The following is a 17297-nucleotide window of genomic DNA, read 5'->3' on the forward strand; positions in this document are numbered from 1 at the left end:
GGGTTGAAGCTGCTGGACAGAGCCTGGACTGGGATGTGGAAGAGGACGCCTGAGCCTCAGGGCAAGTCCTCTTCTGGTTGCAGCCCTTTGCTGACACCGATATGTGTGCTTGGCCCACGTTTCTTTCCCTCCCTGCCTCCAAGAGCCCAAAGAGCCCACAGCCCTGACCCCCTCAGTGGCTTTCAGGCTGAATAAGGTGTGTCCCAGGTTTGGCCACCAGCACAGTTCCGGCCTCTCCCAGCCCACATGCCTACATTTCATCTTGTCAAGCCAATTTGCATATCCCCGCTTCTGGGAGGAAACACCCTTTGCTCCAGGGACAGAGGGAGGAAGATTGAGTCTTGGGTTTGCCTTGGCTTTAAGGGATCCACCAGGTCCCCCCGTAGCCACTCCTGCTGGCAATTTCTCAGGCCCATCCTGACAAAGGTCTCTGAATTCCTCCAAACACAACACACTTTCCCTGGTCTTGGGTAATTTCCTTGGTCTCATTACAAACGCCCAGCCCCTCCCTCTTCCCAGCCAGCTCCTAGTTGTCATTTTGACCTGACCTCCTTTGGGGAAGCCTTAAGCCTCAAAATCTGGAGGACCCGCCATCCCTCAGTGTTACCTCTGTTCCCCCATGAACGGGCACACATTTTGCAGTTGTAGGTTACGTATAAGTGACTGTGTGGTTCTCAGGAATTGTGCTATATTTCTTTTTCCTTTGGGGTGACACCACTAGGTCTGCACAGAGCTGGCTTAACTCAGACATTGGGATGGTTTTGATGTGGCCCATGCTCCTCGAACAAATATGCTTGCAGGTTGGTTTTCTTCTTTTATCTTTTGCTTTCACGAGTGGACAGAGGATCCTATCAGTTGTGTGTAAGGAGAAAGTCAAATCAGCGTTAGCTGGATGGATTTCCAGTAATAAGATTCCGCTTTCCATTTGAAATGGAAATTTCAGCTGGGATCTGAAAAGTGTGGCCAGGAAGGCCTCTCATGGCTCCTCAGGAGCCAGAGGAGGGACTCAGAGGCCTGAGCACATTGCTCCTTGCACCACACCCGCCCTGGCATCTGGGGCCTCGGGCCCTGACCGCTGCCCCAGCCAGGGTCTCCACAGGACAGGCCATGCAGGCCAAGGTCCTGTAGAGAATTTTTCTTCGCCTTCTGTACACGTTTGCAGTAGCAGGCTTTGCTTTTGCTTCTATGTGAAGTTTTGCCTTAATCCCAAACGTTTTGATTTCTGCTCTGGTTATGCCACTCATAGACAGTTACAGTATTTCTTAACCAAATAGATTTTTTTTCTTTTATTGATGTAAGACATCTAATTAGTTGGAATTTTTGGATGACATTTTACATATTTGGTTTGTGACTAGTAATTACAGTTCATATCATTTATGGTTTTGTGATTTTTACTAGTTTAAAGGGCTTTTTTGGTTTGTTTTCATTTTAGAAATGAAAAGTTTTTTTTTTAATTCCATGGAATAAAAAAAAATTCCATAATAATAATACTCATAGGTACATCTTGGAATCAGTTTTTATTTTTCTTAATCTCTAACATCACATGCTATCAGATACTGTCATGCTGCTTTATGGTTTCTGATTTAAAGATTTTTAAATGGGGTAACAGTACCCACTGTGTGGTACTCCTCCACCTTTCCCATCTGGGTTATTTGTTGGAGTTTAGGAAGAGACCGTGTTGGGCTAAACTCCTTATTCCTGTTGTTTTCAGTCCTTGAGTGATAATCAGAAGCTTTTCTCCGGAGAGGGTGGGGTCAGCTGTCAGGCTTCTAGGTACCCACCTTTCAGAGGGGCTGGGATTAAATGCAGCATGGGTGGATATGGGATAGGGCGAGAGGTCACCTCGTCCCCTCATTGGGGCTGGCGCCAGCGGGGCCAGAGCTGTGGCCTTGTGGCCAGAGGGGTGTCTTTGGCCCTGCGTTGGGTCCCCTAGAGGGTGGAGGGACGGCAGGGTTGCCGGTCCTTGGCCGGAGGAGGACCCACCCCTTGCTCTCTGGTGTCCCTCCAGTACTCACTCTTGAGCAGATTCTTCAGGGTGGGCATCCGGGCCCCGCCGAAACTCCTGGAACTGGCCGTCCAGAGCCTGCTGAGGGATGAGGCCTTGGCCATCGCCGCTCTGGAGGAGCTGCCCGCTGAGCTCTTCCCACCCCTGTTCTCCGCGGCCTTTGCCGGGATGCACAGCCAGGCCGTGAAGGCGATGGTGCAGGCCTGGCCCTTCCCCTGCCTCCCGCTGGGGGCCCTGATGAAGGAGCACAAGCCTCACCTGGAGACCTTCCAAGCTGCAATCGACGGCCTGGACGTCCTGCTTGCCCAGGAGGTCCGCCCCAGGTGAGGGCGCCCCAGCAGGCGGGTGGGGCCTGGGGGTCTGAGCAAGACGCAGCTGGCATCGGGTGGGGTGTGGTGCGGGGCCACGGGGAGGCCTTGGGGCCGTGGCTGGGCCACTCTGGGAATAGGCTTTCGGGCGTGCAGGGCTACTTAAGGTGCAGAGGTGACAAAAGGCACGTGGGCTAGCCCCCTCCTCGTGACGCTTAAAGTGGGGACCAGGAGGGGCCCCGGAAGCTCGAGGAGCAGCTGGTGTCTGGGGTGTAGCACCCTTGCCTGGGTTCTGAGCCGTGCGGTCCTGGTCCCCGTGGGTCTCCGCACAGCTCGGTGTGTCTCCCGTTGTCCCGCAGGCGGTGGAAGCTGCAGGTGCTGGATTTGCGCCGGAACGCCCACCAGGACTTCTGGACCGTGTGTTCCGGCACCAGGGCTGGTGTGTGCTCACTGCTGGAGCCTGAGGTGGCCCGGCCCGTGAGGAAGAGGCGCCGGGTGGAAGGTGCAAGGGCGTGGTCGAAGCAGACCTCGGCCCCCGTGGAGGTGCTCATAGACCTGTGCCTCAAGGAGGGCACCCCCGATGCGTCCCTAAGCTACCTCCTGAAGAAGGTCAAGCAGAGGAGGGGCTCACTCCGCCTGTGCTGTCAGAAGCTGAGGGTCTTCTCCATGCCGATGCAGAACATCAGGAAGATCCTGAAGCTGGTGCAGCTCGACTCTGTCCAGGACCTGGAGGTGAACTGCACCTGGAAGCTGGCCACCCTGGGCAGGTTCGCGCCGCACCTGGGCCAGATGATCAACCTGCGCCGGCTGCTCCTCTCGCACATCCACATGACACCGCACGCCGCCCCCGGCATGGAGGAGCGTTGCGTCAGCCAGCTCACCTGCCAGTTTTCCAGCCTGCAGCACCTGCAGGAGCTCTACCTGGATTCCATCTCCTTCCTTGAGGGCCGCCTGGACCAGGTGCTCAGGTGAGGCGTGGCACTGTCTCTCTGCAGACCAGGGCAGGCCTCTCTCGTTTCGTTATCCGTGGGGTGTCTGTCTACTGTCTGCCTGCCACGGATGGTGCCAGGGTGCACGGGCCACTCAGAGGTCCACACGATGCCGCCAGTCCGTCCCCCGGCATCTTGTCACATAGCCTCCCAGGTTAGGGTCAGAGGTGTGGCTTCAGTTAGATGCCTGTCAAAGGGGACTCTTTGCTGGGAATCTGCATCGTGGGGGCTTTGGGCCAGGTGAGGGTGGCTTTGGGAATTCTTCCTGAGAGAGTGATGTCTAAGCTGAGATGATGGAAAATAACTAAGCAGGAGGACATTAACCAGGGGAAAGCCCATCCAACGTGAGGTTTCAAATCGGAAGCTCTGTGCTGAGCAGCTGGTCCACGTGAGCCTGTCCCTCCCACCTATCCCACTTGCCTGTCTGTCCCGGGTTGCTTTAGGCTCCAGGTGAGGTGTGACGTGGGAAATGGGTGATTGTGGAAATGACGGGGAGGGAGCAGGAGTGAAGAGTTGTGGCGTCCATCAGGACGTTAGCAGTTATTGCTCCTAAATAGTCCAGAGAAGAGAAACAAAAAGTCAAATGAGTATCATTATTGAAGTGGCTCCAATCTCGAGTCCAAACTACAACTATTATTTGCTTCTAAGGCTTCTGATTATATAGGAATTCTTCAGTAACAGATGATTTCTTCTAGAAATGTGTTCTTCATTCTTAAAATAGAATCATAGCTTTACCTGGAACACAATGATGAAAGAGGAGAGAATGCAGCCCGATTTATTTGTGTGAAAGAGTTGGATTGATCTCCTTTCTGGCGACCGCAAACTCAAAACATTAAGAATAAACGTGTTCATGACACAAGGACAACGACAGACAAAAGAGTTGTGGAAAGTGAGGGATGGTGTGTGGCTGATACAGCGACCAGAGTTAGCCCCTGCCGGCTGGACCCCTGTGCACGTTGCCAGACCTTGCCTGGCTTAGCCCTTTAAGCACAGATCCCAGTACTCTCCCTGGGAACAGAGAAACAGGTGATGGGGTCCAGGAGGCGGCAGGAAGGAAGCCCGAGTTAAAAGCAGTTTAGGTCATGTCTCCCAATACTGTAGTTTGCTGATCCCCTCTCTCACTTGGGACATGGGGTCAGGCTCCCCGGTGGGCACCTGCCATTGTTACCTTACCTGTGCTCACAACACCTGGCAGGGGTATGTCGTCCCCCACTTGACGGGTGAGCACAGGGAGCACTTGAGGATTCCTTCCCTCGACCCCGTCACACGGCAGATAAGGGATGGGGAAGGACCCCGCTCAACCTTGGGCTGACCTGGCACCTCTCCTTTGACCATGCAACCTCCTCCGGAAGACTGGGATCTGGTGAAATGGGCCTCTCTTCCCTTGAGGCCTGGGCCACCCCACATCCCTCCGCCCACCACCTCCATCCTCCCGGGACTGACTGCTCTGTCTCTCTCCAGGTGTCTGAAGAACCCCCTGGAGACCTTGTCGATTACCAAGTGCCTGATTTCAGAGGCAGACCTGATGCATCTGTCGCAGTGGCCGAGCGTCAGCCAGCTGAAGGATCTGAGCCTTAGCGGGGTCAACCTGACCGGCATAAGCTCCAAGCCCCTCTGGGTCCTGATCGAGAAGGCCTCGGCCACCCTCCAGGACCTGGACCTGGACGAGTGTGGCATCATGGACTCCCAGTTCAGCGCCCTCCTGCCCGCCCTGAGCCACTGCTCCCAGCTCACCACCTTCAGCTTCTGCGGCAACCCCATCTCGATGGCTGTGCTGGAGAGCCTGCTGCGCCACACCGTGGGGCTGAGCAAGCTGAGCTTCGTGCTGTACCCCGCGCCCTTGGAGAGCTACGAGGACGTGCACGGCACCGTCCACCTGGGCCGCCTGGCGCACCTGCATGCTCGGCTCAAGCAGGTGCTGCAGGAGTTGGGGCTTCCCAGTATGGTCTGGTTCAGCGGCGACCCCTGTCCGCACTGTGGCGACAGGACCTTCTACAACCCAGAGCCCATCCTGTGCCCCTGTTACATGGCCGCCTAGCCCAGCGAACGAGCCGCAGGCTTTGTCGCGGGCACGCGGACACTGCCGCTCAGACGTCAGCGCATCTCGAAGAAACACAAGCTATAGTTTCAGACAATTGTTCATTGTTAGCGGGAAAAGGAAAGGTGATTCAGAGCTGGGCGGGGGGGATGGTGACTTGGGGAGTTGATGGGATCTTCGGGGAGATGCATCTTGTAGAGTTAGAAATGTGAATCTAAATTTCTAGAGGGGGATTCAGGCTTGAGAAGTAGATGGGGGCGTTACCCCTACGTGGATAGTTATAAAGAAATGGTCAGAAATAAAGGGAACCTCAGTGTCATTCACCTGGTGTTCGCTGTGATCTGTGACCGTGATTCTCCCGTTTAAACCTCAGTAATCTCCTGTTAGTGATTAAGTAAGAAGCCAGCCTGTGTGAGGCCCAGGCAGCCTAGGCTGGACGAGGTTCGGCCCCAAGAGTTAACAGCACCATTTCTCCCTCCCTTTGGTCTTGTTTCTGGATCACCTGTTAGGTCCTCACTTACTTCTGTGCCTGTTCAGTCTATCATTGCACACAAGGTGTGTCCTCAGGGCCTGGAATGTACTAAGTGCCCAATAGTGAGCACCACTGGAGGAAACATTCTTCCAAGGGACCCTCGCTGCCAGCTCCACCCAGGTCCTGGACTCTAGCACCCTCCCCAGTGGATCCAGCAGATGCAGAGCCTCCATCCCTGGCCCTGGGTGGTGCCAGGATAGGGCTTCAATGTGCAAAGTCAGGCCCCGAGTCCTGGGAGGAAAATCCACCCACAGACCATCTGGAGCCTCTGGGACTCACCAGCCCATACCCGCCTTCCCACTGCGTCCAGCCCCTTGAATTCAGTCAGTTGTGGCCTGTAAAAACATCCTAATTCCTGCTAGCAAAATACTAGTAAGCTCACATAGACAAATAACATTTGTTTACTATTCATTTCCCACATTGAAAAGAGTTCATCGTTTTGTGCGGAGGTAGGTCACACCAGGGTGAGAATGCCCTTCTTCCGGGAAGACCCCCCTTCTTCCCTGTCGAGGAGGTGATAAGCCAGCTCTGATGCCCTGGATTCTGGGTCCCAAGAGAGAACAAACCCACGCCAGGTCTTGGGAGCACTCAGATAGAGCAGGTGAACGTCAGATTTGGTTTGGGGGTGTGGTGGGGCCACCCCGTGGGACCCCCCAAGACAGCCCATCCAAATGAAAGGGACACGAGCTTCCCTGGGGGCGCAATGGTTAAGAATCCACCTACCAATGCAGGGGACACGGGTTCGAGCCCTGGTCTGGGAAGATCCTGCATGCCGCAGCGCAACTAAGCCCGTGCGCCACAACTACTGAGCCTGCGCGCTACAGCTACTGATGCCTGCGTGCCTAGAGCCCATGCCCCGAAACAGAGAAGCCACCGCAGTGAGAAGCCCGTACACCGCAATGAAGGGCAGCCCCCGCTCGCCACAACTAGAGAGTCCGTGCGCAGCAACAAAGATCCAACGCAGCCAAAAATAAGTAAATAAATAAATTTACAAAAAAAAAAAAAGGGACATGTCATAGAGTGGGGTCCGCCCTGTGGCCCTGGGCAGCCTTACCTGGCTTCCCACACACGACCTGGGGAGAATGCCACACACCAAGGCCGGGGCAGGGCTCGTCTGCATGTCCCTGACCATGAGCCATCCTCCACCGCCTATGTGGTGTGGCCAACTGTCAGCAATCCCTTATCCTGCCGCACAGCCACTGGCCCTTCTCTATCCTCTTCCCCTAGCAGGCACCCTCTTTTCTTCTGCCCCACCCCTGCCAGCCTCCTACCCTATGCCCCGTAAGAAAGAACAAGAAATGGACCCCTCGGCTTGTGGACATGCTTTGCCATTTCTGAAAGAAGAGAGAATGCAGACATCTGTATAAGTGATGGTGTGCTGGGAAGAAGGGAGTCAGAAAAAGATCTCTCTTACTTTTCCCCAGTGCGCACCCAGTCTCAGCATCCCCAAGCATCCCTAAGTTACAGAACGTATTTTCCGGAACGGGAACTGGCACCTCTGGGATATGAGGAAAAGTATACAGGACGAGCAGGTTCTCCACGAGGAAGGACAGAGGCAGAGATCGTGGGATCTCAGTGCCAGATTCCTCAGCCGCAAGACAGATAACCACACTGGCCTCGTGACATTGCAGTGAGGTCACCCGCAGGGCTAACCTACGGAAGGCACTTGCCCCGGTCATGGATGGCCCCATATACGACAGTGGTGATTATTAGCTGCCCGATGCAAGTAAAGGAAGAAAAGCAAAAGTGAACACTGCCTCTTGCTTCTCAAGCAGGGTGCCCTGCACTTGGGACTTTATTTGGCCCAGAGACCACACTTGAGAAAGAAATCTTACAAGAGTCTTTGTTCAGAATTTAGATTTTGTCATCAACATGTTCCAAGAGGCATATGCTATCAATGCAGTGAGGTTCTCAAAGTCAAGTTTGGCTGAAGAGGAAGCTCATCCGTAAGGATGGGGCATGGGGAGGTAGTGACTGCTGGGGGCCCAGGGGCCCGGGGGCCATGTGGATGGAGGCCCTGTGTGTGTGTGGGCAGGGGGAGCGGGGTCTGCAGCTGTTGGGAAGCAGGCAGGGAGAGTATGGCACATAGGGTGGGATGATTGGAAGTAACCACTTACCCAGGAGCAGCCCCAGCTGCACGTCGGACAGGCAGGAGGGTTAGGGCAGCTGAGGGATAGGATGTGAGAGGGGTGAAGCTGAATAGGAAAGAGCCAGAGAGCGATCTAACACAGGGAAATAGCCACGGGCAGAAACAAGACCAAAAGAAGGCCTGACATGGGAGCTCCCTGGCAGTCCAGTGATTAGGACTCGGCGCTTTCACTGCCTTGGCCTGGATTGCATCCCTGGTCTGGGAACTAAGATCCTGCAAACTGTGCAGCACGGCCAAAAAAAAAAGGCCACACAAAACATTCTCTGACATAAGTCTCGTACCAATGTTTTCTTAGGTCAGTCTCCCAAAGCAATAGAAAGAAAAACAAAAACAAACAGGACCTAAACAAAGTACTGCATAGCAAAACCTTTGCACAGCAAAGGAAACCGTAAACAAAATGAAAAGACAGCCTACGGACTGGGAGAAAATATTTGCAAATGATGCGAACAACAAGGGCTTAATTTCCCAAATACACAAACAGCTCCTACAATTCACTAACCAAAACAAAACCCAATTGAAAAATGGGCAGAAGAGCTAAATAGACATTTCTCCAAAGAAGACATCCAGATGGCTTATACGTACATGTAAAGATGCCCAACAGCACTAATTATTAGAGAAATGCAAATCAAAACTACACTGAGGTACTAATAAGGGGGCTTATGCAACTAGGTTCCGAGAGAAATAGCCTAGACTCTGCAGCTGACACAAAGTTGGAGGGGAGTTGGAGACGCTGAGTCTGTGTCGTGGGATACTTTGAACTGCAGAAATGCAGTGGTGGGTGCCATGTGGACCCAAAAGTGCCAGAGTGGGGTTCGTGTGAGAAGCACAAGTGCCCGGGGGGGCCCGGGGTCCGACCTCTACATACTCCCCACACTCATGGCCCCGTTGGGCACCTGCATGGCTTTGTTCTTGTCCACAGGATATTCAATATCTTGTCTTCCTTTGAGGAGATGGACCCATGTTATCCTCACTTCACTCGTTGGTGAAGATCCAGCTCCACTTGCTTCTTTCTTCCAGCTCAGTTCCCCCAGTGTTTTAGTTGACAGGTAGAGAAGTGCTTCCACGCAATCCCTTAAATGGACCGAAACGGTTCAGGACAGAGATGAAACCTGACTGCCTCCTAAAACCTTTGGCATTACCTAAGTGATGAGAGTGATCAAGGTGTCTTTTGTTAATGAGGTGACTTCAGGAAAGTGCCTAAGGCTGGGGGTGGTTGTCAGTGGGGCCAATCCTGTGATTAGAGGGTTGAAACAATCAGTCCCAGCCCGATGACCTCCAGGGAGGAGAGAGGGGCTGGAGGTTGAATTTACCCCCATATGGCCAATGATGTGGCTACAAAATAAATGATCCCAAAACGTAGGGGCTTAAAACAATAACTGTTTCCTGTTGCATAGTTACTGTGGCTTAGCCGGGTGTTTCTGGCTCAGAGTCTCTTGTGAGGGTCGACTCAAAATACTGGCTTAATCGGCTTATTCGTCTGAAGACTTGACAGACTTGACTTGTGCTGGAGAATCCTCCCCCAGGATGGCTGTCTCCCTTGGCTTTTGGCTCGAGGCCTCAGTGCCTCCCCACGTGGACTTCCCCAGAGGGCTGCCGGAGTGTTCCCATGACATGGCTGCTGGCTGGCTTCTGCCAGAGCGGGTGATTCAAGAGAGCAAGGCAGAATGTCCATTGTGATCTAATCTTGGAAATCACACACTAGCACTCCACAGTATCCTGCTGGTGCCCTGCTCCTTGTGAGAGGTCACGATACAAGGGTGTGAAGACCAGCGTGCAGGGACCACCGAGGGCCATCTTGAAGGCTGGGTTTCACAATAGTACAAAATTATTTGCAGGCATTATTTTATTTAATAGTCATAACGATCCAGGGAGGTAGTTACCATTTACTTCTGTGCTCCAGAACCTGGCGTCATGTCTGGCAGACCCCGGACACTTGAGACTTTATTGAAAGAGAGATGCACGTGAGGGATTAAGAGCTCAGGATCTATAGACCCATTGCCAAGGTCCAGGCCTGGGATGCGATTTATTTTGGGATAGTGAGCAAGTTTCTTAATATCTCAGATGGCCAAGAGGCACATGAAAAGACGCTCAATATCACTAATTGTTAGAGAAATGCAAATCAACACTACGATGAGGTATCACCTCACACCAGTCAGAATGGCCATCATCAAAAGATCTGCAAACAATAAATGCTGGAGAGGGTGTGGAGAAAAGGGAACCCTCTTGCACTGTTGGTGGGAATGTAAATTAATACAGCCACTATGGAGAACAGTATGGATGTCCTTAAAAATCTAAAAATAGAACTACCATATGACCCAGCAATCCCACTACTGGGCATATACCCTGAGAAAACCATAATTTAAAAAGAGTCATGTACCACAATGTTGATTGCAGCTCTATTTACAATAGCCAGGACATGGAAGCAACCTAAGTGTCCACTGACAGATGAATGGATAAAGAAGATGTGGCACATATATACAATGCAATATTACTCAGCCATAAAAAGGAATGAAACTGAGTTATTTGTAGTGAGGTGGATGGAACTAGAGTCTGTCATACAGAGTGAAGTAAGTCAGAAAGAGAAAAACAAATACCGCATGCTAACACGTATATATGGAATCTAAAAAAAAATGGTTCTGATGAACCTAGGGGCAGAACAGGAATAAAGACACAGACATAGAGAATGGACTTTAGGACACGGGGAGGGAGAAGGGTAAGCTTATGGTTACAGGGGGAAAGACTGGGGGGAGGGATAGATTGGGAGTTTGGAATTGACATGTACACACTGCAGTATTTAAAAGAAAATGCCTTTCCATGAAAAAAAAATCTGTACTATAGTATATCATATACTATATCATATATATTATATATAATATATATATATCATATATATTATAATAATTAGATATAATAATAATATATACATACCTTCTCATAACTTTGTGTTTTTTTAATAATTAATTAATTAATTTTTGGATTCGTTGCATCTTCGTTGCTGCACGCGGGCTTTCTCTAGTTGGAGCTACTCTTCAATGCAGTGCGCAAGCTTCTCATTTGGTGGCTTCTCTTGTTGTGGAGCACAGGCTCTAGGCGTTCGGGCTTAGTACTTGTGGCTTGTGGGCTCTAGAGCGCAGACTCAGTAGTTGTGGCGCGGCATGTGGGATCTTCCCAGACCAGGGATCGAACCGGTGTCCCCTACATTGGCAGGCAGATTCTTAACCAGTATGCCACCAGGGAAGTCCCATAACTTTGATTAAATGCAATAAAAGACATAGAGCTCCAGCAACAGGGCCTGGCTCATCGTCAGTGCTAAATAAACATTAATTGCTGTTATTGGTATTATTATTCCCAACAATAGCTCCCGCTTCCGGTGAGGCTTTCAGTGACTCAGTCGTTTTCAGGGTAAAGATAGAACCTAGTGGCATTTTAAGCCACCATTGGAAAAGGCTTGGGATCTTTTCTAGTAGAAACATACAACCAGAAAACACAGATGTGTCCAAAGAGCACTCTCTGACATTTATCTGTAAGTTGCTTCGACTTTGGATTTGGGACGCCCATGCCTTTGTGTTCACGAAGCATCTCATGCCCCCCTTTGTGGTCCTTCCCTCACATCCTCCACAGAGGATGCATTCTTGTTTGCTTCTGATCATTTGAAATCAAATGAGAATAATCATCCAACTCCCTGATCGATTTCTCCCCATCCAAGTTAAAGTCACTCAGTAAAATTATGTTAATAAAACACAACTTAAATTTGCGGAGTATGCAAATAATATACACCATTTACATAAAAGCAGGGGAAGAGGGGTGTGTGCTTGTGGATGAGGAAGACATGCAAGGAAGGACACTTGAGAAATTCTCAACAACAGTTTATTTTGGGAACAGAGACAGATACCTGTGGTCTGGGGCAGAGGTGAGACTTGCTGTACAGTGGGTGAATGCTCTTTTGCGTGGTTCACTTTTATTGTTAACTCTGCATAAGTATGATTTTTAATTGAAAAGTAGTTTCTGAGAATTCCCTGGGGGCCCAGTGGTTAGGACTTTGAGCTTCCACTGCAGGGGGCAGGGGTTCAATCCCTGGTTGGGGAACTAAGATCCTTCAAGCCACAGAGCTAGGCCAAGAAAAAGGAGTTTCTAAGAGACAATACATTATCCCTGGATCCACTGTCTAACTGTGCTTTTATGCCACTAATATCCCCGCAGGTTTTATTTTGTTTTGTTTTTAAATGAATAAAAACTTGTACATGATTTTTATTCAAAGGCTGACCAAAATCCATTCTCAATTGTCAAAAAAAAAAAAGAGTCACATCTGATTTCAGGATTTCAGCGTTAGTTGTAACTTGACATTTTTCTCCTTGGCATGATTCATCTGTAATTTGGAGTTTTTACCTTAATCCATGTGGTACAGACAGAATTTCCCCCGAATCCTGGTTCTCTGCCAACCTGGCAGAGCTAAGGTTTTAACTAATTCCCCTTGCCCATCAGAGCACTTTTCTGTGACCAAGTCCCCTTCCTTAGGGGTACCCCTTAGAGTTGGGGGCTCCCACTAAACCCTTTTTGTGGCTAGCATGGGCCACTGAAATTTTCATCTAGGAATGCCCTGGAAATTAACATCACCTTGCTTTGGGTAAGCAGGTGGTATAAGTCATCACTGATTGAATTTTTCAGTGTGTCCTGGTCCTTGCCTTTTGGTCCATCTCTGCCACACCCTTACATTTAACTCAGAGCCTAGAGCTGAGAGCAGAAGCAGCAGGAAGCTGAAGGCTCTGCCACTGATTATGAAAACCCTAGTCTCTTGAGATAAAGCTCTCCCAGGGAGAGTGGAGGAGCAAAAAGCTTGGAGAACAATGGTAGAGCCAAGCTCTCCCCTGGAGGTGGAGGAAGGGGTAGAGGCTGGCCACCTGGATTAGTGTCCTCAGGAAGAGGTGTGCTTCCTGGGCCACATTGTAAAGTAGAGTCCACTTTTCACACAGCTCTGGTCTGCATGTCAGGAGGACAGCCTGTGGTCCTGAGGGCCTGATCTCCTCCTGGGTACAAAGTTCTAAGATGGTGTGAGATGCCCAGCCCTGTTGGTAGATAATCAGGCTGACCACATATCACTCCACTATCATGACCACAAGTCCCAGGAAGCTGTCTCCACAGCACTGGGCCTGGGCTGGACTTGGCCATGGGGCTGTCCATGGAAGGAAAGGTTAGAACAGGTCATTTCCTTTTTTTTTTTTTCTGCCCCACCGTGCAGCATGTGGGATCTTAGTTCCCGGACCAGGGATCGAACCCACGTCCCCTGCTGTGGAAGCGTGGAGTCTTAACCACTGGACTGCCAGGGATGTCCCAGAGTATTCTGTTCTACAGCTGTGGTTTGTTTTTCTTCCTTTTCTTGGCCAAAACAGATACTTCCCCTCACGTTCAGGAAGGTATGAGAATGGGACTCGCTCTGTCCTCAAGGTTCTGTCCATCACAGTCTAGAGTGAGAAGTAAAAGAGTTGGGGCCAGAAAGAGAATTGAGTGGGGCCCCTAGCAGCAGTGGTCTTCAGGAAGTAATCCACAAGAGGAACAGACTGCTTCCTGAAAAATCAGGGTGGTTGGGCATTTGTTGATGGCCGGCAGTCACCTGGGAGCTGAGCTATCACCTGCATACCCCCTACCTATACCTGAGGTGAGCCCTCTCCATGGGCTCCTGATCTAAAGAGTGTGTAAGAGTGCTAGGGTGGCCATAACAAATACCACAGACTGGGGGTGGGGGAGAGCTTAAACAACAGGAAATTATTTACTCCCAGTTCTGGAGGCTAGAGGTCCAAGATCAAGGTGTTGGCAGGGTGGCTTCTCCTGAGGCCTCTCTCCTTGGCGTGCAGATGGAGAGAGTGTTCTTGTTGTGTCCCTGTGTTCCTCTATGTCCAAGCATCCCTGATGTCTTGTGTGTCCCAATTCCCTTTTTGCCACGCTGCGTGGCTTCTGGGATCTCAGTCCCCCAACCAGGGATTGAACCCAGGTCCTCGGCAGTGAAAGCACGGAGTCCTAACCACTGGACCGCCAGGGAGGTCCCCTCCCTCTTTTTATACAGAGACCCATCAGATCGGATTAGGGGCCACCCTAATAACCTCGTTTTAACTTAATCACCTCTTTAAGAGTATTATCTCCAAATACGGTTACATTCTGAAGTGCTGGGGGTTAGGACTTCAACATATGAATTTTGCAGGACACAATGAAGCCCAAAACAGGGGGTGACGGTAGGGGTGATTCACCTGGTGAATGCTGCACAGATGCTGTCATCATCTGAAGCAGGGGATTTGTACCCCACCTGCTCCTTAGAAAGACCGGGGACCTTTAATAATACAGACTCCCTGGTCCCATTTCTGAAGATACTGATTCTGTTGGTTTGGAGTAAGATGGGCAGAATCAACCAGGACATAAGTACTTTTCAATAGCTCCCTAGTATTTACTGGTTAATATTTGGTTCTTGGCCAAGTGGCCTGGGCATCACCTGGAGCTTGTGAGAAACTCAGACTCTTAGGCTCTACCCAGAACTGCTGGACCACAATGTGCATTTTCACAAGACCGTGTAGCTGATTCCTTAGATTCACTGAGGGTTAAGAAGCACAATCCAGGTGATTCAGAAGTGCAGCCCGAACTGAATCCTGATCTCTGGGCTTTGCTTACATATCCCAGGTGGGGGTCCTAGAATCTCTGACGGGGAGGGGGAGGCACCCAGCTCAAGCTCCAGCCTCTGATTGGTTTATTTTTTATATTTTTCTAATATTCATTCATTCATTTACTTGGCTGTGCCGGGTCTTAGTTGCAGCATGCGGGATGTTTCTGATTTTATTTTATTTTTTAGTTTCGGCATGTGGGATCTAGTTGCCTGACCAGGGATCGAACGCGGGCCCCCTGCATTCGGAGTGTGGAGTCTTAACCACTGGGCCACCACGGAAGTCCCTGATTGGTTTGTTGAGTCACCAATAAAATGCTCATCCCAAGGCAGGTGCTCAGTGTGTCAAATGAAAGGGAAATGAATTCCCGACCCTCAACCCATCCTCAGGCTCCCTTGAAGGAGTGGACTCGTGGGTATTTTAATCATAGGAGAGATCAGTGTTTCCCAAAGTATTGGAGGATTTTCCACCTTGGGCCACCCTTCACTTCAGAATCAAATGGGGCAAACATTGAACATTCAGATTCCCAGGCCCCTGCCCTGGTAATTTGAGTTTCCCAGGTGTGAGATGCAGCCCTGGAATCTGTATGTTTCACAATGTCCCAGGTGATTCTGAGATTTGAGCAATCTTTATAAACGTATCAAATAGTCAAAGTTTTCCTTATTTTCCCTTAAGTTTTTGCAAACATTTTAAAGCTGACATCAAAAATGTTTTCATCAAGGCTTCCCTGGTTGCGCAGTGGTTGGGCGTCTGCCTGTTGATGCAGGGGACACGGGTTCGTGCGCCGGTCCGGGAGGATCCCACATGCCGCATAGCAGCTGGGCCCTTGAGCCATGGCCACTGAGCCTGCGCGTCCGGAGCCTGTGCTCCACAATGGGAGAGGCCGCAGCAGTGAGAGGCCCGCGTACCGCAAAAAAAAAAAAAACAATGTATTTTTGCCACACCTGCTTGCCACACCTACCATGGGGTTTTGTTGGGAATTATCCCCGTTGTAAAAACAGTAACTAATTTCGCATCAGGAGAGTGTATCCCACCTTTACAGCAGACACTCAGAGAGGCCATGGTGGCTCCCGACCCCCTGTGCACAGCTGACTCTTGATAAAGATCCAGCTGGTGCCCTTATACTCAGGGAGCAAGTCTCCGCACAGGTGCCACAGAGGATCCCGGAACAGTGGCCTCTGTGCCACCTCTGTCGTCTCCACCAGGACACACACCTGTCGGGCAGCCGCAGCGTCTCACCAGCCTTACACACAAGGGACCCTGACTCAGGACACGGTTCAGTGTCTAGTAACTGAGACCCCTTCCCCCTGTGCTGTGACCCAGTGCTGCTGGGGGTCCCTGTATGACCCTCTTCAAGCCAAGGTGATTCAAGCATGATGATACTGACCTATGTGTTTATAAGTAAAGAAAGAAGGTAACAGGTAAAAGCTTAGTAAAAATAGTGATGATGAGAAGATTGAGCTTCCTGGTAAGAGGATTGTATTAGTCAGGGTTCTCTAGGGAAACAAAACAAAAGAAATATATACATATAGATAATGAAGAATTTTATGTAAGTTATATATATATACTGAGAGAGAGAGATTATTATTGATTATTGAGCACGGAACTCCCAGGAGCTGATCTCTTCAGCCTGAAAGCTGGGAATGCTGGTGATGTAATTCAGTTCGTGTCCAAAGATTTGCGAACCAGGGGAGCCAGTGATGTAAATTCCAGTCTGAGGGCTGGAGAAGTTGAGGTGAAATGTCCCAGCTCGTGCAGTGAGAAGAGAACACAGACGTGTTCTTTTTCCTTTTCCTTTTGCTCTGCACAGACCCTCAACAGATTGGGCGATGCCCACCCACACTGGGGAGGGCAATGTAGTTACTGAGTCCCCAGATTCAAATGCTCATCTCATCCAGGAACACCTGCCCAGACCCATCCAGAAATGATGCTTCATCTGAGTCCCCTGTGACCAGTCAAAGTGACACACAAATTTAACCATCTCAGTGACCATCCACGCTGATTTGCCCCACAATGAGGTCCAGCCAGGACAGGGCAGTTTCAGTGGTAAAACTGGGAAATTTCTGACAATCAGGAGACTTGGTCATGGCCCAGTTCTGGTGCTTATGCTTGGGTCCACCCAGATGTTCAAACCAGGAGGTCGATGCTGACGATGCAGTATTATTCGGCCATAAGAAGGAATCAAGTACTCATATGTGCTTCAAGGGAAAAGAACATTGAAAACATTTTAAAGAATGAGAGAAGCCAGACACCAAGGGCCACATAGGGTATCATGGCATTTGTGTGAAAAATCTGGAACAGGCAAGAAGTACATTAATGTTTGGAAGGCTGGAGTGACAGGGAAAGGGGATTGCCTGGTGACAGATGAGGAGTTCCTTTTCCGGGAATGAAAATACCCTGGAAGATTGAGTGTTAGTGGATGTTCAAACTTGTGAATACATTAAACACCACTGGATCCATCACCTTAAAATGATGTATGTGATGGACTGTGAAGCCTATGGTAGAAAGAACATGAAGGCTTGGTTACTGATAGATACAAATTACACTCAAATGATTCAGAAAAGAAATGTTTTGTGTTCCTGGGTGTGTGCTGTGTGTGCGTATAGACATACAAAGGCAGAGAGAGAATGAG

The 17297-nt window shown here is 50.3% G+C and overlaps 1 protein-coding gene across 1 annotated transcript; it reads left to right on the top strand.

Moving 5' to 3' along the window:
- The first annotated feature begins 755 nt into the window (after positions 1-755).
- LOC132598361 (melanoma antigen preferentially expressed in tumors-like) lies at positions 756-5340 on the top strand. The gene is made up of 4 exons (XM_060310780.1): positions 756-800; positions 2009-2328; positions 2673-3281; positions 4764-5340. Exons 1-4 carry the CDS (start codon positions 756-758, stop codon positions 5338-5340), a joined length of 1551 nt encoding a protein of 516 aa, XP_060166763.1.
- Positions 5341-17297: the final 11957 nt, after the last annotated feature.

Source organism: Globicephala melas, chromosome 13 (genome assembly GCF_963455315.2).
Source record: "Globicephala melas chromosome 13, mGloMel1.2, whole genome shotgun sequence".
NCBI lineage: Eukaryota > Metazoa > Chordata > Mammalia > Artiodactyla > Delphinidae > Globicephala > Globicephala melas.

Bases quoted from the DNA above. Each gene is read 5' to 3' on its own strand.
- LOC132598361 (XM_060310780.1), top strand. From the start codon at position 756: ATGGTTTTGATGTGGCCCATGCTCCTCGAACAAATATGCTTGCAG. The intron at 2,329-2,672 runs GTGAGGGCGCCC...GTTGTCCCGCAG, and splicing joins GCCCAGGAGGTCCGCCCCAG to GCGGTGGAAGCTGCAGGTGC. The intron at 3,282-4,763 runs GTGAGGCGTGGC...GTCTCTCTCCAG, and splicing joins CGCCTGGACCAGGTGCTCAG to GTGTCTGAAGAACCCCCTGG.